The 27,096-nt window shown below is 40.3% G+C and overlaps 1 protein-coding gene across 3 annotated transcripts in view; it reads left to right on the top strand.

Annotated features, from left to right (window-relative positions):
• Positions 1-490: 490 nt before the first annotated feature.
• Positions 491-27,096, top strand: part of MICU3 (mitochondrial calcium uptake family member 3) — a 58,766-nt gene continuing 32,160 nt past the window's right edge. For 2 of the 3 annotated variants that reach the window (XM_063135078.1, XM_063135080.1), the window contains exons 1-7: positions 491-879; positions 10,838-10,991; positions 16,808-16,839; positions 17,602-17,680; positions 20,662-20,709; positions 21,930-22,012; positions 25,591-25,662. In XM_063135078.1, coding sequence (XP_062991148.1) covers positions 508-879; positions 10,838-10,991; positions 16,808-16,839; positions 17,602-17,680; positions 20,662-20,709; positions 21,930-22,012; positions 25,591-25,662 — 840 coding nt within the window. In that variant the 5' untranslated portion in view covers positions 491-507. The remainder of the gene's footprint in view (positions 880-10,837; positions 10,992-16,807; positions 16,840-17,601; positions 17,681-20,661; positions 20,710-21,929; positions 22,013-25,590; positions 25,663-27,096) is intronic. The other variant, XM_063135079.1, reaches the window with a different exon arrangement.

Consider the following 27,096-nt stretch of genomic DNA (forward strand, 5'->3'; position numbering starts at 1 on the left):
TCTGTAGAGAGAAAATCAGATTTTCCAGGTCTATTTTTGTAACGGAAAAACAAGCAAAAGATACGGGCAAGGCAGATCGTGTCACGAAAAGGACAGATGAAAATCCGTGAGTGCCCAGTACGTTCGTCTGATGACACTCCACGTCTGAGGAAAAGCACTAGGCAGACTGTCCTTAGGAAGAGAACTTGACGCCTGACAGCCTTTCAGGCTAGAGGCTGAGGTTCCTCAAGCAAAGGGTCAGAAAACCCGCACCCTTGCAAGAGCATGCACAAGGCCTCCTCACTGCTGCTGACTACAAAAACAATGGGACACGCTTGTAGGAAGGCGCGCTGAGGGGAAGCCTGAGCCGAGGGGAGGGGAGGGGAAGGGAGGCGGAGTAACGGTGATTTGGAAAGGAGGCAGTCGCTCATCCCGCTCCGGGCAGCTGGGTTCTCGCGAGGTTTCGACGCCGCTGCCGCTGCCGCCTGGGCGGCTTCGCTCTGCCTGTCACTCGGCTGAGCCGGCGCTATGGCAGCGCTGAGGGGTCTCCTGAGGTGGCGCCGTTGTCGCCTTCCCGGCGGCGGCGGCGGCGGCGGCGGCAGCGGCAACCGCCCGGAGCTGGCTCACCGCAGGCGGCTGTGGGGTGGTGTCAGGGCCGCTGAGCCCCGCAGCCACGGTGCGCCGAGCGGGCTGAGCGTGGCAGCCGCGGGGGCTGCCGGCGGGGCGCTCGCTTGGTTTTTCTGTCAGCGCTTTTACGAGCGGCCCGAAGAGCGGGAACTGGCCGAGCGGCGGCGGCCGCCGATGCTCGGAGGCAGCCGGGGGCGAGCAGGAGGAGGAGCCGGCGAACCTGGCCGGGGACTGCTGCCCATCCCCGTAGCGGCTGCTGCCAAGGAGGCGACGGTAGGTGTGTTGAGTGAGGAGGACAACTGGGCTGCCTCTGCCTTCCCGGGGGCGGGGCCCAAGACGATGGCTGCCTCGGTCGATGCTCTGGGAGAAGCAGGTGATGGAGGAGGAGGAGGAGGAGGAGGAGGAGGAGGGGGCGCACAGTGGAGGCTGGTGCCTCCGACTTCGGTGGCGCTGTGAACCCGTTCTGGGTTCCGGTCCGAGCCAGGTCTCTAAAAGAGCTATCCTAGGTGCTGGACCCTGTCGCCAAATAGTTAGATTCAGCACCTTGGATAGCTCCTTTGGAGATCTGGCTGGTTCTGACTGAAACCCAGAATGGATTCAGGGAACCAGAGCCACTGGCCACCACTGCTTGCGCTGGAGCTACCGCCACCGAACCGACCCTTCTTAACAGCCCCTTCTTCTGCCGCCCTTGGGCAGGACTCCCGTGCCCAGAAAGGTGGCGGGTTAGGCAGAAGTTCAAGGCGTGTTTCCTAGGATGAAGATGCTGCGCAGATGGCAGATGCTTTACCTGTTGAGCATCCGCCTCCCTTGCAACTGCTAAAGGCACAAGCATATCCGAAAAGAAAGGCAGCGAGCATTTTTGACAGCAAATACGTAATTATTTTGGTGGCGAGCACCTCTCTAGCTCTGCAGTGTCGTCTTGGCCTCTTCCTGCACCTGGCAGCGGGGACATTGCTTGGAGCATCTCATCACATCTGAGGTTTGAGAAGGGAAAATATGATGAGCAGAGCAAATTCCCTTTCAAGGATGTGCTGGCCTTGATGTAGTTCTCCCAGCTCTTGCTGTTCTGGGCAAGGCCCTTGCTTGCTTTCTTGTCACCATTTGTCACAATTCGCTTCAAAGCAGATCATTTCCCTGCATGGGTGGGAAAGTTCCATATAGGGAAATGCATGCAAGTGAGGCTGTGTATGGCTTATTTATTTATTTATTTATTTATTGGAAGCATTTTTACTTGGCTCAGCAGCTGAAAAGTTTCCCAAAGCCACTGGCATACGATCAATAAAAATAAGACAGCTCTTTTTTATTCTATCTTTTGATACTCATGAAGATCTGTTCCATTATACCTGCACATGATGGGAAGTTGAGATTGCTCAGGACTTCTTACTGTATTTGTGTGTACAGCAACATAGACACATGTACATCACATGTGTTATTATGTGCTTTTCATTATGTGAAATGCTTTTGATATAGGAGATGCTTTGTGTTTTGAAGGGGTCCTCAGTGGATGGTAGCGTGTGCCCAGTTGCAATAATTCTTTTAACTGCTTGTGGACATGGCTGCTGGCCATACTCTCTGCCACACTAGTGGGTTTTTAAAAAAAACTAAAATATTTTTAAGAAGGAATTTCCAACTTAAAAATAGGTTTTGAAATGATAGACAGGCTATTTTTGTTAACTTTTTTTTAAACTGGCCTTTAGGAAATAAGTGTATCAACTTGTTAGTTAATTTGTGTTAATCATTTAAAAACCTGAGCAGCTTTTGACAACGGATCCAGATTTTTGTTTATGTAATAAAGATGACTATAAATATCTAGGGCAGTTGAGGAGATAATCACTTGGTAGATTGGAATGTACCTTACAATTCTTGCAACAAGTAGCTGAAATATTAAAATTTTGACATTACATATATAACAGCGGCTATTGCGCAAATATAAACAGGGTTTTGCTTGTCAAAAGAGATACACTCACAATTTTTTTACAGGAATGTGCATTTTTTTTTGCTTTTATTGTGAAATTAACAAAACAGAACAGAAACTAAATCATGGAAAAGAAAGAAAAAAGAACAAACATTACATATATAGGAATGTCATCATTTTTTAAAATCAGATACACCATTCTTAACAAACTAACCAAAAAAGGGGGGAGGGGGGAATTATGCACAGTTTTCAAGAAAAGCAGACCAAAACTCCATGTATTTATCCACTCACAAGCAGAGTCTATATTTATTTTAGTTATTAAAATTTATGTATTTGTTAAATTTATATACCGCCCCATAGCCAAAGCTCTCTGGGCGGTTTACAAAAGTTAAAAAGAGTGGACATTAAAAGGTATACAGAATTTAAAACCATCAAAAAATATAAAAACAACAGTATAAAACAGTATCTATTTTAAACACAACAGTTCTGGGGTCCATTAAAAAACAAACAAACTTAGCATATGTTGTTAAATGCTGTTAAATGCCTGGGAGAAGAGAAAGTTCTTGACCTGGCGCCGAAAAGATAACAATGTTGGCACCAGGCGAGCCTCATCGGGGAGATCGTTCCATAATTGGGGGGCCACCACTGAAAAGGCCCTCTCCCTTGTTGCCATCCTCCGAGCTTCCCTCAGAGTAGGCACTCGTTCAAATGTTGATAGTGTTTCCTCAGTCCATTGCATTATGGGAGGTAAACATTTAGTCTTTTAGCTGTCATAAGGGCTCTGAAAATCCATTTGTGCTTACCATGCATTAACTTCCAAGAAACTGGTAGGAAGTTTAGGAGGACATGCACATATTTCCAAATTAAAGAATGTTTCAGTTCAAGTTTATCCTTATTATAACCTCCTCCCAAAAGGCAGCAACTATTGGGCATTGCCAAACATATGAATAAAAGAACCATTAGATATATTGCATCTCCAGCAATTATGCAAGTTAGACAAACCTTTATTAAAGAGGCATTGTGGGGTCCAATAAACCCGAAACATTTATTTTATTTTGCTGAAAAAGGCATAGCCTAAGATCAGTAGAAGCTTCAGATACTGACCTTAAGACAACAATCCATTGATTAGGTAAAATAGGACACTCCAATCCTCTATTCCATTCCTGTCTAAGACTTGTCTTACCCCTGACTATGGGTATGTGATATATATCCCATAGGTTGGCATACCTGTTCAGCTGTTATAAGTATTTCTAACAGTAATGTGCATGTTAAATAAGGTGCAATCCAGATAACCCGAATACATCATGTCTTCAGTAGAATATAGTAGTTTCACAGTTGTTCTACTGTGATCCTTCCAGTCATGGTGTAGACACAATATTAAATGAGCAGTTGCTATACGTCTTCCCAGTGGTCTCAGCTATCTCCAGTTTACTTACATTTCTCCTTATTCCCTGAGGGTAAGCCCACCATAGAGTCGACCCATTAAAATGAATGGAACTTACGAAAGTGTCATTCATTTCAGTGGGTCTATTTTATGTAAGACTTAAATTAGATTTTACCCTCAGACTGCTATGGAAATCCATGTCTATTTCCTAGTAGTGCTTGCTTGACTTACTATAGCATTAGGTTTTCCATCTTTCTTTCAAGTGAGTACTCTTCAAAGTAATTTCCTCCTTATTACTTTGACAACTTTAAGCCCCAGTTCTGCTCTGGTAGCCAGAAACAAACCTAAAGAAGGGGAGGCGGTAGCTTTATGAGAGAGTGCTGGTTAAGAGGAAAAACTGCTTGTAAAACTGTTTCAGTAGGATGACCATATGGAAGGGAGGACAGGGCTCCTATATCTTTAACAATTGTATAGAAAAGGGAATTTCAGCAGGTGTCATTTGTATGCATGCAGCACCTGGTGAAATTCCCTCTTCATCACAACAGTTAAAGCTGCAGGAGTTCTGTCCTCTTTTGTACCTGGTCACTCTAACTATACTAGTGCAAAAGAGGGCAGGGCTCTTTCTATACAGGAGCCCTGTCCTCCTTTCCATATGGTCACCCTGGTTTCAGGGACTGAAGGTAGGAGAGAGGTCTGGGATTGTGTTACTTGGATCAGAGATGTCATAGGAGGTAGCTGATACATACCCAGTAGGTAATAGGTACTCTCAGAAGGTGCCTCTGCCTAATTTTTGGCAATCTCCCACCAGCCCAGCCCATTCAGTAAAGTCCACTGACCCTCAGGAGAGGCTTTGGTGGGGCTGTCGGGCGAGAAAGGGCCAGGAATGTTACCTTCCACCCACCCCCCTTCTGCTATTGTGTCTCTGGATTTAAGCTGAAATCGACATATACCTGTAACAGACTGACATGGCTCTCCTTCCATGTCTCATGAGTATACAAGCTTAAGAGTGTACAGCAAGGAGACAGTCATTCTACCCTTTTACTGTTTCTGTTTGGTCCACACACACACACAGATTTCAGTGAAGCCGTGGGAACAGAAATGCTGGAAGGAATGAGAGTGCATGACTCTGGTCATGTCAGGAATGCTATGAAAGATTTTCAGGAGTTCTACTATACTAGCATGGCAGGAAGACCTCTAGATTTCACATTGCCAGGCCCAAAGGTACTAACAGATCTTGGATAAGGTCTTTGCACTATTTATGCATTTATTTTTATAGAAACACCAGACCCCTTACTAGGTGGTTTTTAACCCTTACAGATAATGAAACAAACAGTTTCGGGGTGTTTTCATGGAAGCAGTCTATTAAAATTTTAGAGCAAATGAAGACAGGAGCTTGGATGGCTACTCTGTGATACATAGTAATAGTGGTAATTTCATTTGTATACGGACAGAATAGCTTACATTGCTAAACAGATTTTTTTTAATTAATATATAATTTTGTTACTTTTGTATTTTTGTTTTCAGAGAAGATGCTGGAAGCAATCCTAATCTCTTTAGAATACTAACTTACTAGTGAATGAATTGAGAATTTTTTTAAAAAAACACTACTACTTCCAACTGGTTAATTGTTTCAGGCATTGGTCTTGGATGCTTTGTGAACAAGTGTATTCATTGTTTGGAGAAACGGATTATAAAGAACTAGAAACATTCTGAAAACTTTCTGCTTGAAGGGACTGTTGGGCCATTGTACTTGTACACTACAAATACTAGAATGAGATTTGGTTATTGTACAGGAAAAATGGATTTCTTGAAAAACAAAGCAAATATTCAGAAAATTAAGGGAAATTATATATACATACAGCAGATGCAAGTAGATGCATTTGATGGCTGCATTTGAATGTAATGCTAAATCATATGAGAACATGCCTAGCCTCCCCTTGGGCTTGCACACACTTCCCTTTCCTTAGCATGGCCACAAGAAGACTGGAAGCTTCTCCTTCTATGTTAGATTGACCATAATTTGTGTGTCATCTGAACCCTAAACTGTGCTTAATCTTAACTATGGTTAGTGGGAATATGTCAGCTTCTCCTTCATCTTCACCATCATCATCTATTGTATTTGTATACCGCCTTTCTGGAACCATCCAAGGTGGGTTACAAAAATTCAGAAACAAAAATCATAAACAAAGAGAGTGGACAGTATCCAATGCTGTCTGCGCATTTGTGGGACCCGCCAGTAGTGCAACAGGAAGCTAGTGCTTCATTAGACAACTGGAAAGAGCAAAAACACTCATTTTTGGAATGGGGCAGGTCAGCGGGGCTCACAGAAGGAAGCTCCACTGACCTGTCCTGTTCCAGAATTATTTTTGTCTCTCCTAGGTAATGTTTCATGCATAATTTATTTATAATAGATAAGTACCTTGGAGAAATCCTGCTGAGATCTGTTGACCTGGAAATGTCAGCAGGGATTTTTTTCTGTGGAATTTTCAATGTATATGTGAATATGTTGTCAAGGAGCACTACAGAATAGAATTTGTAGTGGTCATGATATAGGACGCACTATAGGAAATAGCTTGGCAGCAAAGGGTTAAAACAGGGGTAGGCACTTGTGGTCCTCCAGATGTTGTTGGGCTGTAACTTCCATCATCCTTCGCCATTAGTTATGCTGGCTTGGGCTAATGGGAGTTGTAGTCCAACAGCATCTGAAGGGGTGCAAATTGTCCACTCCTTCATGAAAATGTTGTGACAATGTAGCTATTTCAAGCTCACATAACAGTGCTTAATAGAAGTGTGACAACAATAAGAATTTTCTAGTGCACGATGAATGTGTAGCACATTTAAGGAAAGTGTGGCAGATCAAAGTGTGGCAGATCAAGAGATTTTGGAGGAGGATTCTAAATTACCAGAAATGTGATAAAATTGACCCAAATCGTTCCCCCTTATATAAAACCTCCTGTTTTAGAATATTTATATAAAATCTAATAGTTAAGGAATATCAAATAGCAGGACTACTAGTATTGTGTACTCCACGGTTTGCTAAGTACCTAAACAGTTTTGTCTACTTTGGGATTTTCCCACACCAAGAATTTGATGTTTAACCTCTTGGCCACCCAGCATGCAAACAAAATTATACCACTTTTATCTAGTTGGAAGCACATTATGTTAGCCTGGGGCTGAGTAAAGCACAACTTTCAAAATTGTTTTCTTTTCCTTCATTTCCTTTATTTGTACAGAGTCACACTAATGTCAAATAAACGTACTTTGTATCAAAGAATGTGAAAATTGCTCATTTAAAATAATAAAAAAACATTTATAATTAACTTAAATAAAAGTTTTAAGAACTTGGCTTGAAGGTTGAATATGATAAAATCATATGGAATTTGGGGAAAATGTGTTTTTTAGTCACAAAGTGTTTACATTTTTATTTAAGCGTAAAATTTAGCTGAATCATCATCATCATCTCCATTTAAATGTAACCCTGTGTCCCCGTCATTTTGGATTAGTTGTATCTAGTACCATTTATCATAATTTTTATTTCATAGTACAGCGATCAAAATCTCAGTTGAATTCTCATATTTTACCATTGGAATTAATGTATGATAAAATAATTAATTCAGACTCGTAAATATTTTGACATGATCATGTTTAGGTGTTGGTAGGGGCGTTAAATAGAATGCATGGTGTAGACAATTGAAAATGGATATAATTGTTGAGTTACATCCGTTGGCATCAGTTTCCATGCAGTAGATCTTTTATCTGATGTTCAGCCTTTTTTCCGTGGGAAAAATCACTTTTTCTTTTTTTTCTTTTGGCTTTAGAGTGAAGCTTTAGAATCGCTGACCTTAAGAAACATGAGACCTATTCTTGGCAATGAACCATTTGTTTCTTCTTTTTTAATCTAGGAAGAAAAATGATGTCATGCTTTACCACAATTTAACTCAATCTAATGCATCACTGTAGTTTAAGTGCTACTTTAAATATATTAAACAGATTCTCCAGCAATATGCAGACTGCTTTTTATGCAAACGGAATTGTGATTTTTTAAAATACATTCTTAATAAGATTGTTGGCTGATTAAACAAATTTTAATAAATCATATAATTTTAATAAATTTGCACCTGAATAAAACAATGATTCTGAAAGAAAAGAATGCTTTCTTTACACATTCAGGTGATACATATATATGTCACAGCAGGCACAATTTAAGAAAAGGCATAGAAAGGAAACACTTCTCCTAAAATGGTTCTTGCCACCCACCGTTTTTGAAAATACATTAATTTAAAATCATTTTAAAAATTTAAAAATCTGCTGAGTGATTGAATGAAAACACTGTTTTAATTGATCAAAACGTTTTTAAAGGGTTTAAATTATCAAGAAAGCAAGTGCCAGGACTCATTCCTTCAATTCAGCATGATAAAACTCCTTGAATTATTCCACATCAGACAGCTGTGTAGTCTGTGATTGACCTGGTGAATCACATCATAACAGGGTAACCTCACCAGCAGCACAGCTCTGCTTGCAGAGTGGCCAAAAATGGGCAGCAATGGGGAGAGGAACAGGTTTAAGTTCCTTTACCAGCATAATTCATACTGGTGAAAATTGTGGTATATGTTGTTTTTAAACCTCTCATTGAATTCAGTGAGGAGCCAAAATATGCTGACAGTCTTTGTCTGTTCCCAACCATTGTGGTAGAGTATAGGATTTGAACTATGCACCCAAATACAGAACACCAGCCCCAGTGTGTAAACCCCTGATAGGGAGATAGTCTCTCCGATGATAAGGTGCTACATGTCTTTGGCTTCTTGTTGGGCACACCATAGGGTTTCAAGAGAGATTGATCAGTCCATTTTGTGGTTCACAGGCAGGAGTGAGAGAGCAAGCTATTTGCTCCTAGCAATGGAGGAAGGTCAGAGGGGGGTGGGGAAGGAAGAGGAGGAGCAGAAAACCACTATAGGCTATTGCTATCCTAAGGCTAGCTATGCCCCAAATTCCCATGCGTTAACTAACTAACTGCAACACTGCCCTCTTGCAGACAAGGTAATGTTCCCAATATGACAAATGCCTAGTGATGTGTCCTTCCCTTGTTTCTTGCTGTTGAAAGTAGTTAGAGACCTGTGTGGAGTGTGCACACTGTGGGTTCTACTTCGACCTGCTCCACCACTTTGACCTCTAGCACAGATATTGCTGGCGAGGCATGCAAAACGTGAGTTGGGCCTTAATTCTACCATTCCCCTTGGTGGGGCTTAAACCGGCTGCCTGGGTCCCATCCCAGTGCTCTATCCAGTGAGCTAACAGCACACATTCCTGTAAGAGTGCAATTGTGGCTTCCATCATTAACCAAGATCCCCCTAGCAAAAAGGATCCCATCACTATGCATCTATTGGCTCCTTTAATGCCTGACTGATGCAGGAGGGAATGGTGCTTTCCACATGCTGTTCCATGATTGGTAGGGCACTGACCATTGTGGGGGGTAGCTGATGGAGCTGCTACCAGTGTGGTAGAACCACTGCGGGATATTGAAAAGGTGCATTTGAATAGTTACTTTTTTTGTAAATGGATATTGAATATGAAAGCCTTTTTAACCAAGTTCTATTAAGTACCTGAAAATCATATTACTATTTGAAGTTATCTGTCTTAAAATTAAAATATCAAAGTTACAGCTTACAGAGTTGGTAAAGTAAGTCAATTGATGATAAAGACGGTTGAGGTTAGTTTATTTGCATTATAATAGGTAGAAGTCCTATACACTTACCTGGGAATAAATCACACTGAATTCAGTAGGACTTCCTTAAGCATGAAATAATTGCAGTGTTAATGTTTCCATAGAAGTACAATTGTTCTGGGAAAAGTGGCTTGACTTGGTCTCTAAATACGTTAACTGTTTTCTTGCTATCATAATAATGTTGAATACAAAGGGCAATACTTTTTTTGGAAGGCTTTAACATGGATGCATTAAAAACACTTTCAGTTTCCATGCTTTTTATTTGGTGCATGTATGTGAGAGAGATGGGTAGGGAGAGAGTCGGTGATTTTGGGAATATCCTAAATCTGAAGACTAAACTAAAATTTCTTCATAACAGTAAGATAATGGTTTTAGTCAGAGATTCGTGACAGATTGCTTGAGAAAAAAAGACTGTGTCCAGTTTTGTAAAGGAGCTGAGCTATAACATGATACAACATCGTTGTAAGAGTGCCAAGAAGATTAGTAAATACAAGTCTTAACATCTTTTGATAGGGATATGCTTTCATGAAAGTTTTTTGAGGTTTGCCGCTAATTACTAAGAGATTTGGATCAGATAATCTCCAAAAGTAAGAATAGAAACTGGACCCTTATTGACTCTAACCCATTACCTCACCAGTGCTTTTGTCCTTTCCTGGATCTCATTGCATGGTCTGTCAGGTGTGATTTCCATTATGTTTCACAAAAATGGTTGAGTCTGCATGACTTGGGCACACTTCTGCCAGAGCAACACACATTTGCAGCAGCCTTAAATCTGATATATGCCCTGTTTTACAAGCTGCCTTATGGAAAAAAGGAAATGAATTCTGTTTGAGCCATTTTGTAGCACCATGAGAGCATGCTTTGTCAGCAGGTTTCCTGACTGATCCTTACAATGTAACCAAACTATACACCCATAATGATAGTTAATAATAGTTCTAATATCCTCTGTAATAGCTGCTGTTTTTATGAAACTAAATATACACAGTTGACTTTCACGTTTTCATACAGCTAAATAGGTTAAAATATGAGAGGAAGGAAAGAAAAGAAAAAATAATTCTATGATCAAGGAAGCATGTTGTGGGATTGGAGGTGAAGAGAACGTGAAGCAGTCAGTTTGTGAGACAGAAGAAAATTGTGGGAGGTGGGGAGCTAAAAGAATCACAATAATTGAAACAGCTAATGCACTTTGCTTCTTTTGTCTTTTAAAAAGGTCACAGAAAGTAGACCAGATTATGAAGATTTGGATCTTTATGCAACTTCCCGGGAGCAGCGATTTCGTATGTTTGCCAGTATAGAATTTGAAGGGCAACTATTTATGACACCATATGATTTCATTCAGTCTGTTTCAAATGATGAACCTAAATGTAAGTATGCTTCCACCGACCAAAAGTCACTGTTACAATTAATGTTAATAAATTATAGCTTTAGCTTTTGGGTGGGCTCATTGTAGGTATCCTCCATGGGATACCATTCTCAGATTTGAAGCCAGTGAGCTTCATGAAATCAAGGTAGAGAAATGTAAAGTAGAAATAGGATTGGCTTCATGGTTCCTATAAGGCACAAAAAGCCATTTGAATCTTACGTTGTTGTTACTTGTCTGGTGCATTTTGCTAGGCAAAAATAAACAGGTCCCTGCCCCAAAGAAGCTTGCAATCTAAAAGCTCCATCACACCAGAGGTTAATACGCTCCCTACCTTCGCTTCTCCGCCCATGTTTTCATTCCTCAGTTACTTCCTCCTTCAAAAGAGGAAGTACCCAATGAGCATGAGGCCCATTGAGTCTGCTGTTCTAATGGTGCTGCTTCTCCTGCACACAGCAGGAGAGAGCAGCAATTCCGAGTTTAAAAAAAAATCGGACTTAATGTGGGGTTTTTTTGCCGCGCAATGAAGGCCAGAAGGGGCGGAAGGGGCACAGGAGGCAGACAATGTCATGTGATGGACCTGAGCAAACTCCATGAGTGCCCAGTAACGAGCGTGCAATAAAACACTCGTTGGATGGAGCTTTATAATAGGCAACAGAGGAATCAACAGTAAGGGATGTGGGAGAGACAAAGGTAGGGAAGGATGAATGTGGGCAAATGCAGTCATACATATCTATTTTGGCTAGAATTGGGAATGAGGACTAAGGTGTAATCCTATGTATGTTTAGACAGGAAAAAGTCTTACAACTCTTTGTGCTGGCTGGGGAATACAGGGAGTTGTAGAACTTTCTTCCTGTCTAAACATGCATAGGATTGAGCCCTAAGGGGATAACTCCAAGGCTACATGGGAAAGGTGTGGTTTGAGAAGTGATTTGAAAGAAGAAGGAAAAAGGTAGTAACTCAATAGTTGTTCTATATAGAAAACTAAAAACACAAGACAATACACTGTTTACCAATATGCTTTCATACTCAATTCAATGTGCTGGTTTTAATTAATTACCTGAAAAGAATGCCTTTCTCTATATGAGCTCATTCACCAATTAATTTTCAGTTAGCAAACACAGCTTGCATTTCCATCAGTGTGAAAGAGAAAGGACAGGCCTGTGCACTGATACTTCATAAACTTCGGATCATTGGAACCTCCTGCCTGAGCAGATTTGGAAATCCACAATTTTTGGGGGTTCTGGAAAAGATGGGAAATGCATCTTTTCCAATAGTTAGTTATTTGTGCTTCTAGGCAATTTTTATGGTGCTGTTTGGTCTGAAGTCTCTCTGTGAATAATGAACAAAAATATAATAAAACAACAATTTAAAACATAATAAAACATAATAAAAACAACAGAACCAAGAAGTCAGGTTAAAGTATCAAACTAAAAGAGCAAGATCCAAAAGGCCTGAGCAAATTAGAAAGCTCTTTATCTAATGCCAAAAAGACAAATTAGGTTCCAGGTAAGCCTTCCTCAGGAGAGTATTCCAAATTGGGGTGCCACAGCTGAGAAGGCCTCATCTCATGTAACAGGATGCCTCACCTCTGAAAGCATGGAAGCCCAAAGAAGGGTTCCTAAGGAAGATTTTTAGTGCTTGGGCAGGTTATGTTAGATACATTTGTTCCTTAATACTTCACTGATGAATTTAGATTCTGGTAGGTATTTAGTAATGTAGTTTAGTTTAACTGTACTAGTTGTTTAATTGTATTAATTGTTTTGTTTCAATGGATTATTAAAATTAATTGTTAACCAGTTCACTCTGTTGGAAAAAGCAGTCTATGGCTGTATTATATAAATAAAAAATAATAGCACTGGATGGGATTTGGGGTGGTATGAATGTATCTGTTTTAATTCATTTGTCCTTGAAATCTTATAATCTTTATCAATGTTGAATGTATTCCTTTACTGAACATTGCACTAGAATATATTGATTTTAAAAAGTGAAGTATATTTTCACAATTTTAAATTTTTGATTAAAATTATTGTAATATAAAGCAACATACAGAAATTAAAATTGCATTCCTTTTAATTTTCTGTTAAATTGAGTTGATTATTAGTCTTGAAAAAGCAAGGGATTTCATGGAGGTTGAGGATATCAATGGCTACTAGTCATGATGACTATATTTTCAGTCAATCCGTCATCAGTCTTGATCTGCTTAAAACCAAAGCTAGTTGCAAACAGGAGAGAAGAAATAAATCCACAATAAAAGATCAAGTCAGATAATGTCCAGCACTAATAAATATTATTATAAATAATTCTATCTTATTTTTAAAGCAGCCATTCCATATATTACCTTCAGTATCAGAGGCAGTATGCCAGTTGCTGTGGAATATGAACAGGGAGGTGCTATGCTACTCATGTCCTACTTGGGGACTTTCCACAGGTAGCTGATCGGCCATTGTGTGAACAGAATGCTGGACTAGATAGGTCTTAAGTCTTTGATTCAGTACAGCTCTTATGTTTTAACCAGCTATCTCCTTGCACAAAACTGTTTTTTTTAATCACTTTTTTGTTTTCATAGAATCATAGAATAGTAGAGTTGGAAGGGGTCTATAAGACCATTGGGTCTAACCCCTGCTCAATGCAGAAATCCACCTTCAAGCATACCTAAAAGATGGCTGTCCAGCTGCATCTTGAAGGACTCTAGTGTGGGAGAGCCCACAATCTCATTAATAATTGGTTCCAGTGTCGTACTGCTCAAACGCTCAGGAAGTTTTTCATGATGTCCAGCTGGAATCTGGCTTCCTGTAACTTGAGCCCATTATTCCATGTCCTGCTCACTGGGATGATCGAGAAGAGATCCTGGCCGTCCTCTGTGTGACTATCTTTCAGGTATTTGAAGAGTGCTATCATGTCTCCCCTCAGACTTCTCTTCTCAAGGCTAAACATGCCCAGTTCTTTCAGTCTCTCCTCATAGGGCTTTGTTTCCAGACCCCTGATCACCCTCACTGCCCTCCTCTGAACCTCCTCCAGCTTGCTGCATCCTTCTTGAAGTGTGGTGCCCAGAACTGGACACAATACTCAAGATGAGGCCTAACCAGTTATAATTACTGTAGATCTCTATAAAAGTTTATCACTGCTTCTGAGAAGCTCAAAAACCTACAACAACATCCTATTTCAAAACTGGAGCAAAGTTTCAATGCCCAACTATAACATTGGCAGGATCAGAGTAGAGAAATAACTTGGGCCGTAGCTAGACTTAAGGTTTATCCCAGGATTGTCCTGGGGTCAAACCTGTTCATCTAAGTGCCACACAGGGCATCCAACGCTCAGGCAGGGACGAACCCAGGATGATCCTGGGATAAGCCTTAGGCCTAGCTACGGCCTTGGTCTACCTCTCACACATCTTCTGCCCTCATGTTATTCTACTCTGTCTTCTGAGCTTAGGAAAGGAGAATTTATAACAGAGGCATGTTTCAGAGAGATTGCACAATCATATCAAAAGCCTTGTGCTTTCTTCAGATTGCTAGTTGAAAATCCCAGTTCCTATCAGATGGGAATACCTTTTCCCAGCTTCTCCATACGAGTCAGAAATGTGCCCACATGGACAAACCTCATATGTGAATACGGGGTGTCTGAAGGGCAAATTTGATATGATGTTAAATGTGTCTTTGCATTTAATATGCAAGTTTTTTAAAAATGCAAATAGCTTCAGTTGATGCTAATAATTATCAGGATCACAGCAGGTGTGGAGGGAGAATGTAACTCTTTTCTCCCCTGCTTCAGTCCTGAGGAAAATACCTCCTCTGAAGCTGGAATTTGCATTGAGAAGAAATCTTTCATTGGTCCCAGTAGTGATTACATGTGTCCGAAATCACCAATCTAAAGTGCTTTGTGTATTCTTTATACATTTTAGACAAAAAAAGTGGATTTCACTTAGTTTAGAATAATGTTATAAAGTTATGTTAGCTCTAATTAACTTAGCATTGACTAAAGAAGTTATTTTCTTACTATTATAGCTAATAACATTAGCATATCAACATATACTCATACTGTTAAGTCTTCATAGCCAGTCCCAAAATAAAAAAATAAATAAGAGGTAATCCACATTAGGTACCCAGTGAATCTATGATTAAAAATAGCTGTAAGAGATCATTTCAACCATCACCACCAACAGGAAGTAGGAAACAATGAGATTTTTTTAATTCCAAGTCTTATCCAAGCATCCAAACTCTTCCCAGTTGGTCTTCTGCTCTCTCCTGAGAATTATTGGATGACCTCAATGCTCCAGAGATAGTGGTATCGACTACCCTTTCCACACCAGGTATCTCTTTCCACACCAGATAGGCTGAGGGTCTTACTCAATCTCAAGAGACTCAAACAAACTCCCTCACATAGAGCTTCATCCCACATACCTGTTTCCCTCGAATTCTCCCCTACAGCACTAAGCTGTCACCATTGTTGTTATTGTTGCTACCAGGCGGCGAGATCCTTTCCATACCAGGAAATGGGTTTAAGGGGAGAAATGTAAAAAAATCAATGGATTACCCAATCTGATTCAAATTTGGTATGCTTAAAGCTCTCCTTAATATCTATTACTGTGCCAATTTTGATGTCTTTATCTTTAAAGCTTACGCAGATGTAAGCATTTGTTTAATTTTTCTTCAAATCCTGCTCCTGCGCCCCAGTGGCCGCTCGGAAAACAACAAATGATACGCTCGAAAACTAGAAGCAAAATATTGCACTTCTTTTGGTTAAGAAGCGCAGTTAAAGCAGGATGAATGGGAGTACGTTACAATTAAACCAGATTATAAAATGGAAAACATTGGAGTCCTTTGCACGCAATTCACAGTGATTGCACAGTATAACACTGGTGTGATAAAGCTCATAATCTGAGCTCTCAGAAGAACTCTTCAGCTGTCACTTCAATCATTGCCCCTTCTTGGCCCCTCTCCTTGAATAGAGAGTTATGCAGATTAGCCTGCTTGCTGCTTGCAGAGACATATGTGTGCGTTTAAGATCAAGTTGCTTGACCCATTAGGTGTCAATTGTGCCCTACATTATGCATGTTTACTTGGAAGGCAATCCCACTGACTACCCGCATAAACGAACATGGGATTAAAGCCTAAATTTGTTTACATCGAAAATTATCTACTTGGCTTGTGTATTTTTTCCCAATATTCAAAAGTTAACTTTTATAGGACAAAAGCAGAACTATACAAAAGAAAAGAAAAATACGATTAATTCACCTTTAAAAGTAAATTCCCATGAAGCTTTATATGTCCACCTTATATATTCCAATATTATATAAACATGCTGGCTTTTCAGCAATATTTTTAATTGAGTACCATTCCCTCTATGTATTGCATTAATTAACTTATCCACCTTAGCTAATTTAATAAATTTCAATAACCACTCCCTTTTTAAAGTAACCATTCCATTTTAATGGGGGTTGCATTTTTTTTTTCATATTCTGGGCATGTACAATCTTTGCCAAAAAAAAAAAAAAAGTTCATTATGAATGATTTCACAACAATTTGAAATGGCTTCTGTTAAATAAGATTAACATTGGGCTTAAACTATGTCTGATTTAATAGTTACAATGTATGTCCAATAATAGATTATCTGACATCCCCACCACATCTAGGTAAGATCTACATGAGGAGCATTCAATTTCCAAGATTTAAATTACGTTAGTGAAAACATCTTATTAAGCCTAGTTGGCTTGTGTATTGAGATTATAGGGATAAAATGGATATTGATCATGCTAGCAGCCTATAGGAGCATGTGATTAAATATTTGTTTAAGTAATTATATTTTTATTCATTTTAGGGAAAAAACAATGGAAATCCCTTTCAAAACAGGTGAGATTCAGTTCCCTTCCAGGCTCAATGTTATATGATTTGTGGACTCTGCACTTGCAAATCCTTTACATCTGAAAAGGATTGTATGATTTTTTTTAAAGCATCTGAAATGCTTCCTCTTGCTTGAACTCTATACATAATTGATATGTGTAAAAAGATCAACAGTAGGATATTTAGTACTGGGTGAACTGGTGTAATGGTTAAGAGTCATGGGTTATAAGCTAGAGGATAGCTCAGATCCCTTAAATAAGCTGCACCCTTTCTGTTTCAGCTTATGGAGATATTAATATTGCCCTATCTTAAAGGGTTGCTGTGAATGAGTGAGGTCTTACCTTGTATATTTTACTATTTGTCATGGATTTGATCATTTGGTTTTGCGAGGTGTTTGCAGGTTACTGTAACTTAGACCTTCCAGTATCTTGTACTGTGGACCTTAATCAGGCTCTTGTCACAGGTGCCCTACGCTTATCTCCCTTACAGTGAAATCCTATACATATGTACTCAGAAATAAGTCACCTTGAATTTAATGGTACTTACTTCCAGTTAAGAGGGTATAGGATTGCAGCTTCATTGAGTCTCTTATATGTTTTTAAATAATTATATGTATTTTATGGTATTTCGTATTTCTGTTGTACCCTGCCTCGATCCAGAGGGAGAGGCGGGTAATAAATAAATAAAATTATTATTATTATTATTATTATTATTATTATTATTATTATTATTATCAATGTATTCTATTTATTTTCAATGTATTGTTTTTAGGATTTGAATCAGATACTGGTAGAAACTCCACCAGTTTGGAAAGGGTCATCAAAACTATTTCGTAATCTCCAAGAGAAAGGTATTGAAAGATATTTGCTTTTCAGAATGTCTTCACTATAAATTCTTTTGATTTTGAGCTAGTATTGCTCTTACTTTTCACTGAATGCTAAGTTTAGCTAATTCTCTTCTGAAGGAATATGTAATAGGAAACATCCAATTTTCCTTTAGTGTCTTTGTTATTTGATCATAATCATGGCTGAAGTAATAATTTAAAGTAAAATTCGTTCATAAAAGTTCTTAGAGTATATATACTGCTCATTTACAGTCTTTGTAATTGACAGTTGCTTGCAAAAGAGAGCTTAATAACATGTCTGCAATTTAAAAGTGACTGAGTATGTTAATTTGGGATTGATACAACCAAAGATCCTTTTTCTGATCAATGTCTTGAAAGGCACACCTGCACAGAGATTTAAAATGGTACAATAGTGATCCTCCACATGTCCCAAACAGCCACCACTACAGAAGGTGATCAGCCCAACATCATTCCTTATGATGTACAGTATTCTGCACCTCCAGTTTCTTCCCCTGTCAAAACAGGGCAAAAGTGCTTTATCACTATTTGGTAAAACTGCCATTCATGTATGGTATGAGACAGTAATGGGATTTGAGTTTGCATGATGGTCATAATGCCAAGAAACGCCTCTACAATGATGTTTATAACTATTTTCCTCAAAATATGATCTCATTCTAATTTGATTAACTATATTCCCTCAGACTTCCATCATTGGGAGGACTCTGTGCATATAGGTGTATGCATGTATTACATTTTATCTCTCCTTTTGGCCCTTTGAGAGAGCCCTCAAAGCAGCCCTCCTGTGATGGAGTGCCCACAAAGTTGGAGTGTAGATTGAAATCACATTCTTTATACATAAGTATTTCCTACTTTTTAGTCTGTTTTAGGCCTAGTTCAGATATAATATTCCCAATGACCTCACTATGGAATATTTGGAGCATACTACAGGCCATATTGTGTGTGAATTCCCTCTCCCTTCCCTTCTTAGAGTTAATTATGGTGCAGTGTTATGTCTGTGCTGGTTGCTAATGCTAACCATGGTTAGTTTCAAACCAGAGTTTGCATCCATTATTAAAAGCTTCTACTTCAAGCTAATTAAGCATCAATATCACTGCTCACATGATTCTGCACCAAAGTTAACTATGGGAAATCAAAGGAGAAAACACATGCAAGAGGGGAGCCCACAAAGCTGTAAGTTGCTCCTAATCTCTTAATCATGGTTAGATCTGGGAAATTATGCAGCAAAGCTCCACTAGGCTTTGAAGACCCTTTAGCATAAAAACCAAAGGATGCCCTGCAATACGTTCTTATTCAACACTCACACTGTTAGAGTAAAGCTTAGGAATATGATTAGACATGTATTCTGGTTCTCATAAACAAAAGGGATCCCGACTGATACAGTTACTTTAAGTTAATATTTTGATTTTGGAAAACCAAGCATAATATTTCCCTTAAAGGTTAAATTGCTTAGTCTTTTGTGCAAAATATACTGTCACCACAAGAACTTGCCCCTAAACTGATAGCTCTGCCTTCAGCTGATTCACCTGTAAAATCTACACAGATTTTAATGCTGGACTTGCTTTGTTGCAGCCCTTCCACAGTCTATCTCCCAGAATACTGAGATCAGTCATCCAGAACTATCTGTTGCTAGGATGCAGTATCCTAGTACAGATCAAAAGGCGGGAATGTGCTCAAGATTTTCTAGATAGCTGTTTTCTTGCATCCTTGGCATAATTCATGAGAGTTACTTGTCCTTCCTTTGTTCTACAATAAAGAAAGTAGCATTAAAGGACAAATTTTAAAATAAAAGTATATGGGTTTAACTCATGGTCGGCACAAAAAAATCTTTCGTCCTTGTATCTTGGCAGTCCTCTCTAGCCAAAGGAAACCCCACCGTTTGGAGATATATGGTTTAAAGGAGAATTAATATTACTGGTTGTGGCACAAGGAACAATAAGATCCGATAAGATTCAATCGTGTGGGAAGAAGATTAATGTTAAATGGCTGAGATATTGAATGAAAAATTAAAATCCTGGAACTGAGATGTCTTTAGTGGGCAAATAGGATTAGCTGTGCAAGTTTAATTTCCTCATATTTGTGGAGGTTATCATATGGGGAAGGCAAAGGAAGATAGATTTCTAATACAGTTGTAGGCTTCTGCAGTTCACTTGTAGGGGCCTGGAGTATTTATTTATTAAAGCATTTTTATGCCACCATTCAGCCAAAGAAGGCTCTCACGGCGGCTTACAAAAGTATTTCTTGACAGTCCCTGCCCACAGGCTTACAATCTAAAAGATATGACACAAAAGGAAAGGGGATTGGGAGGGAGGAGGAGGGGGGAAAGGAAAGCAAATTCAGGCACTACAATCTTAGTTGCCCCCTGCACCATGGCTGGCTAGGAAATACGGAAAGTTGTAGGACTTCTTTCTGTCTAAACATGCATAGGATTGCACCCTTAATCAAGAAAAAAATCCAATGACAAGATTTCCCCAATGTAAATAAGATCACACTATTAGCCATTCAAACCTGCAGTTTATTAACTAAATAATTTTATCTCTACCATGACCCGTTCACCTTGATAGAAAGGTGAACATAGGTGTTCCAGTATGTCAGTAGACCTGCCATGCACATGGAAGGGGACAGTTATGCACTCTGAGGCTATTGATCAATGGTCTGATGCTCAGCTTGTATCCCTTTTTATAATAGGTAAATAAATGACCTGTATGAGTGTAGTATAGACTATAGAGATCACTGGCTGACCACAGGTTAGTCACACACACTCAGCCTATTCTACCTCATAGGGTTATTGTGAGGACAAAATGACTGTGGGGAGAATGTTGTAAGCAATGCTCGGCTTCTCAGAGGAAAGGCTGGATAAAACAATGTAATTAAAACAAATAAAAAGTAATTATAGTATTGATTCAATTATTGTTTATTAATGTTTGACTGGAGCACAGATTGCTGATTTGTTGACCTGCTTTTTTCAGGTGTGATTTCTTACACAGAATATCTGTTCCTATTATGTATCTTAACAAGTAAGTTCTCCGAGAAAAATTAATTTCACATATTTAGATATATCCTACCACTTGCTTTTCATGAAGACTTGTATCAGTCATCTTGTGGAAGACAACACATGGCTCAGCCTTTTCCCAGGTCTGGGGAGGCACCTATATTTTGAGGCATGGTAGGCAGAGTTGGGACCACCTGGTAGATTTTGAGCAACTTCTGGAAATGAGAGTTATGCTTATCCCAAATGTATGATCAGCCACAGGGCTTCACCATAGACAGGAATTCCAGGCTGCCTGAGCGGTAAAAGCAGCTCAGACAGCCAGGTCAGTTCCTTGGGCAAATACAGGTTCTGAGAGAGAAAGCCATCTGCCCCCTCCCCTCCCCCCTTGTTGCTGATTTGAGGATAAATTGCACTGTGAGTGTAAATGTGAATAAAACTGCCCTGGTTATACCCCTCTTTCTTCCCAATTGCAAAGATGTAGGACTGCTTTCTGAAGCTGCCTGTTATTGCAGATGTTCCTGGCACATCTGCTCTGGAGACTCAAAAATCCCACGTCTTCTGTTCCCCAGCCAGGAGACCTGTCATGAAATAGTATTGTAGGAACTTATGAAAACCACTGAGTTGGTGTGCAGTATAGTGATTAGAGTGTTGGTTTTAGATGTGGGGATCCAGGTCCCAACTACAGACTAATGTTGGGGTCCTCTTGCCCTGCTTCTTGGATCTGGTCCTTTATAATGTATTATGCCAATCAGGATCAAATTAGATATGATAGCCGCAGTTCTGTATGTTTAAACACTGTCCCAATCTTGAAGGCAGGGGGGTGGGGGGTGGAATGACACACTGATTTTAACAGCAAAAGCGCTATACAAGTAAGGTGAAATAAGGCCTCACTGCAGCCTCTCACTACAAGTACTTTTGATCCAGTTGAAGTCTCAGCTGGTAACTAAAGTTTGCTGAGGAGAAAATTGGTTGGAGAGAGAGACTGCAGGGAGATAAGCAGTTGGTATAGGAAGTGTTGTTGCTGCTAAAAAAAATGTTTTAAAAAATCAGTCCAGTCACCACACTCTCTGTGAGTTGGGTAGTGTTGTGTTTAAACACACAGAACTGCCACTACCATTGCTAATTCGGCCCTTGGTGTTGGTATGTAACCTTTAAACTTGTATTTGCCTTTCTCTCTCTCTCTCTCTCTCTCTCTCTCTCTCTATATATATATATATATATATATATCCTTTTATTTCTTGGCAGAACCACATGCTGGTTTTAGAATAGCTTTCAACATGTTTGATACAGATGGAAATGAGATGGTGGATAAAAAAGAATTCTTGGTGGTAGGTATATTATATATTATCCTTTTACCAGTTTCTGTTCAGTGTGTTGTTCCCCTTTCTTCCTTAACACAGAACCATTCAAGAAAAAGCTGTGAAATTCTAAAGTGGACTAGACTGTCTAAACAGGCCTCTGTATCCCACCACCAAATCATGTATAACTGTATTATTTTCTAGCTGGCTACCCTAGCTACAATGGCTCCATCCTATGAAAGGGGGGAAATAAGGAACCATAGAGCTGGTTACCTAGCAACCACATGCATGTACCCTCTTGTGGTCATGTTGGTAAAGCAAACAACACATGCATTAGGGAAATGGTGAAGTGCACAGAGAGAGAGATGAAAAAGTAAGTGAAAAAAGAGACACCAAGGGAGAGAAAGTCAAGTGAGAAGGTAGCAAGAGAGAAATGAGAATGAAAGATTTATCCCATGGTTCACTGGGTAACTAGAATAAGCTTCATACTGACATGACACTGACGATGAAGCTTCAATCACTGATAGTTGTCTCACTGTTCGATGACATGAAGCAGGGGGTCTTTGTTAGGGTGACCAAATGAAAAGGAGGACATGGCTCTTGTATCTTTCTCAATTGTACAGAAAAGGGAATTTCAGCAAGTGTCATTTGTATGCATGCAGCACCTGGTGAAATAGCTTCTTCATCACAACAGTTAAAGCTGCAGTTGCGCTCCCCTCTTTTGTATCTGGTCAAGAGGGCAAGTCTCCTGCAACTTTAACTGTTGTAATGAAGAGGCAATTTCACCAGGTGCTGCATGCATATAAATGCCATCTGCTGAAATTCCCTTTTTTATACAACTATTAAAGATACAGGAGCCCTGTCCTCCTTTTCATATGGTCACCCCAGTCTTGTTGATCATGGACCAGCTGTGTGGCTATTTGAAAATCAGTAATGGAGAAGTAAGGTTGTGCTGCTGCTTCATAAGACTAGGCTACTCGAAGGATAGTATGATAATAATGACCTCAAATGAAACACCTTTTTCACCTTTATGGTGACTGGGTGCTTCCATGCAATTGCCCTACCTCATTCACAGAACTTTATGGGAGCTCCGAATGTGGTCTTCACCTTGCAACCCTCCTGTGTTTTTCTACCACTTCTTCCATCTTTTTTTCCTCTCCACAAAAAATCTGTTAACGGGGAGAAGAAATAATAGCTGCACAATTTATTTTAACTGATATTTTAAGAAATTTTGTATTAGACATGTGAGTTGTGGCTAACCTTATAGATCAAGGACCACAGTACTATGGTTTCTTCCGAACAATGCTTTTCTTGGGCCATTACTCTGCTTCATTAATATGATTTTACAGGAGTGTCCAGATGATATTGGCTTCCACTTGCAAACTATCTCTGTTTTCCCACTGCTTCTTCCATCTTTTCCTTACCACAGCATCTGTTAAAGAGAAAAAAGGCAGAATAGCTGCACAAAGTTTCTCATTGGTATTACTATGAGCCTTCTGTCTGAAAGCACCCCATCTGTCTCTAGCGTTTGGAGAGCTCAGGCAGAGCCCATCCCGCAAGCTCACTGAGCCCTGCTGGTACAGCCCTGCTTCAAGGAACTGGGCTGTGCAAGCCTTTGCCGAGCGCTCGGGAGGCTGCACTTCATAACCATGGGATTTGTGCACTTTCAGAGGGCCCTGGAAAGTACTCTTTCCCATCCTGTCCCCGCTGTCCATGCCAATCGAGGCCTTAAAGGTCGTCTTAATGCAGGTCTGCCTTGTGTTAAGAGGGCCTTTAAGGCCCTGATTGGTGCAGTAGGAGAAGAGAGAAACACGTGATTTCCCCAAGGCTGGGGAAATTGCATATTTTCTCCCACCACTCTAATGGCATTAATGGCCGCCATTAACACAAAGGGTGCACTGCAACCTGGAAGACAGGGCAGACCCGCGTCCGAGTGCTCTCAAAGGCTTGAGAACACACCGACATGGGCCCCTCCTAGTGCCGGTCAGGTCCACCTGGGCCCATGATGGCCAAATATGGGGTGTCTGCTGCCCACACAGATCCAGGCGGATATTCAATGCAATGCTATCTGTCTCCAGAAAATGCCAGTATAAAATATTTTTTAATACAAATGGTCAAAATCCGTTTTAAATCTGGAATCTTAACTTGGAATATGAGTTTAAGGACTATAAATTTAATTCAAAGTGAGCCCTCATATAAATAACACCAGTATAATCAAGACAATGGTACTGCCTTTTATGTTGATTCTCACTATGTCTCATTGCACCGAGAATGTGAAACGTGACAAGGAAGAGCTTATAATACCCAGTTTTTCCTGTATACAACACAACATCAAAAATTATCCAAATTAAGTCATCAAATGCTTTACAGACTTTTTTAAAAAAGCCTGTTTGCTTATGTCATAGGTTTGAGGTCAGAGAACAGAGGGATTTTGTTCCCTTGACACAAGAGATGTTGTTTTGTCCTTTCTGCTTTCAACAGTCAATCCCATTATTTTGTTTCAGACAATGTTCCTATGAAAAGTGCTCTCAGATTAATTCATGTACTCTTTGGTATCCTGTAGCACTAGTTCTACACAAAAGATTCATTTCCAGAAGATCAAATGAGCTTTATTGATGAGTGCAACAAGATCTTCCTCCCTGTACCTGGTGTAAGGGAAATCAAAGCATGGAGGGTTGTTGTTTTTTTAAAAAAATCTTTTTTGCTTTTTCAATTACCCACCCTCTCCTTACCATTCCTTGATGGACTGGCTTAACCTTTTTAGTTTTACTCAAATTTGAGCTACTTCAAATCTTCAGAAAGAATATATGGTACAGTCCCCTGAGACTATGCAGCTTCAGAATGGAGGGAGGAAGGCTTGCATGATTGAAGGCTTCCTCATCAAGAATTATCTGCAGTTGGAAAGCTAAGATGCCAAGAAGTCTAGGCTTCAATCCTTCTCCCTGCGGCAATATCTTTCTATATGTGTGAAATTTTTATGAGGGGAACAAACATGAAACCTCATTCTCCATTCTGAAGTGGTACAGCTCCCAAGAGGACCAATATTTTTTTCTGTCTACTTGAATTGGCCCTGTAGCTCGATATCTGTTCATAGAAGCACAATGTGAAATAGATTTGCTGGATCAACAAGGCTATGGCACATCCAGAAATCTTTACTATTGGAGAACTGGTGCTTATCAGTCAAGTTGTGTGGGGAGCTATAGATCAAATTAGTCTAATTCCCTGCTGCTTTATACAGCTGATCTAGTCTTCATGGTTTGGTTTCTGTGGTGAGTGTAAGGGAAAGAGCGCTTCTTGGAAAGAATGTCTGCCTGTCCTATACTTGCTGCATACATTATAACAATGCATGTGCTTTTATCCACAGGAGAGCTTAGAACAAAGAAAATGTGTATAAAACTCCACTGTGTTAAAAATATGTTAAATATTAAAGATACAATCCAACAAACATTAGTTGTAGCTAAGCCTCATTGCTTACAACTTTGTTAGATAGTGCTTTCACACACTAGTATATGGTAGTCTTAAAGTCTTTGTCTTTAAACAACCTAATAAAGAGGAACAACTACAGATGAAACCATTGGATTTTATTTTTATTTTTTATTTTTTTGCAGCTGCAAGATATCTTTAGAAAGAAAAATGAAAAGAAAGAAAGAAGAGGAGATGAAGAGAAACGTTCTATGCTGGTAGATATCAATGAAAGAAACTTGAGTGAAAATGTTTGTAGTTTTTGGTTCTTCTTCGTGGTCTCTATGCATCACACATATGGGCTTTGCGCCTGCGCAGAGACCAGACCGGAACCTACTATAGCTGAGTGGAACGTTTTTGGCGGGAACCCCTCCCCCCACGCTACCGCGCATGTCCATGGGGTTCCCGCCCTTACCTCAGTTCTTCGTCGTCCGCCGTTGTGCATAGACCAGCTAACCGAACCTCTAGCGTTCTTCTAGTTAACTTACTTAATCTTTCTTTAAACCTGTTCATTCTTCAATCTTTCCTAATTCTTCTTACTTCTTTCTTATCTATAAAAAAAAAAAAAAAAAATTTAATTGTAGATAGTTTTCTCTCAGCGACTTCGGTCGCCTGAGGCCCGTATGGCAGCGAAAGCCCCGTTTAGGAAGTGTGTACGGTGTGGAGCGAAACTTCCTCCGACGGACGGGCACTCCCTTTGTCTCGTTTGTTTGGGAGAAGGACACGTGGTGGAAGCCTGCCACCACTGTATGTCGTTTACAAAACAAACTAGGAAGCATAGAGCCGACAGACTTCGCTCTATATTGTGGGAAAAAGCTCTCAAGGCTACTGAGGCTCCCAGTATGGAAAAAACGGCAGTTGGTAAGTCCGTTACTGAAAAAACGGCAATTCGTAAGTCCGTTACCGACAAACCAGCAGACCGCAGCACTGAGGTGCAAGCCAGAGTTCATAGGGCACAGATACCCCTCACACCTGGCCGGTCTTTGACGAGTTCTATGGCAAAGAAGATTTCAAAGAAAGCCAGAACTCCTAAGCCTTCTTCTGAGCTGGAGAAGAAGAAGAAGAAGAAGAAAAAGAGGGACGCTGAGAGATCCACCCTAGCGTCTCCTCGAGCGCCTGAGGCGGTTAGGAGTCATTCTACTCCTCCCATTGCTCCGATCGCTTCGATGTCGAGGCCTCCCTCGGCATCGAGATCTCAGTCGGTGCCGATGGCCACGGTACCGACGCGCTCGCTCAGCCTTTCGGAGGGCGAAATAAGAGATTCTGCGTCAGCGGCCTCTTTCCAACAGCCTACAAGACCTCAGACGTTGCAGGGATTAATCCCAATACAACCGTCGCCAAGACTTACATCTCGCCGTGAATGGGATGGAGCTTCCAGATACTCCGATCCTCACTTGGGATACGAAGACTACGAATGGGAGCGATACCGTCCCCAACACTACCTTCCGGATCGAGAGAGTCCCCGGGAAGGCTACTACGCCCAACCGCCACCTGTAACAAGGATGTGCCGATTACCACCTGCATCGCCTGACCATCAGGCATCGAGGGTGTCTACTCCTCGACACCGTATGCAACCTTCGGCATCGACCGAGGCAGTTCCCACGGTACCAACAGACCAACTTCAGTTGCAAGTGGTTACGATGTCTTCTCCT

Source organism: Elgaria multicarinata, chromosome 10, assembly GCF_023053635.1.
Source record: "Elgaria multicarinata webbii isolate HBS135686 ecotype San Diego chromosome 10, rElgMul1.1.pri, whole genome shotgun sequence".
Lineage (NCBI taxonomy): Eukaryota > Metazoa > Chordata > Lepidosauria > Squamata > Anguidae > Elgaria > Elgaria multicarinata.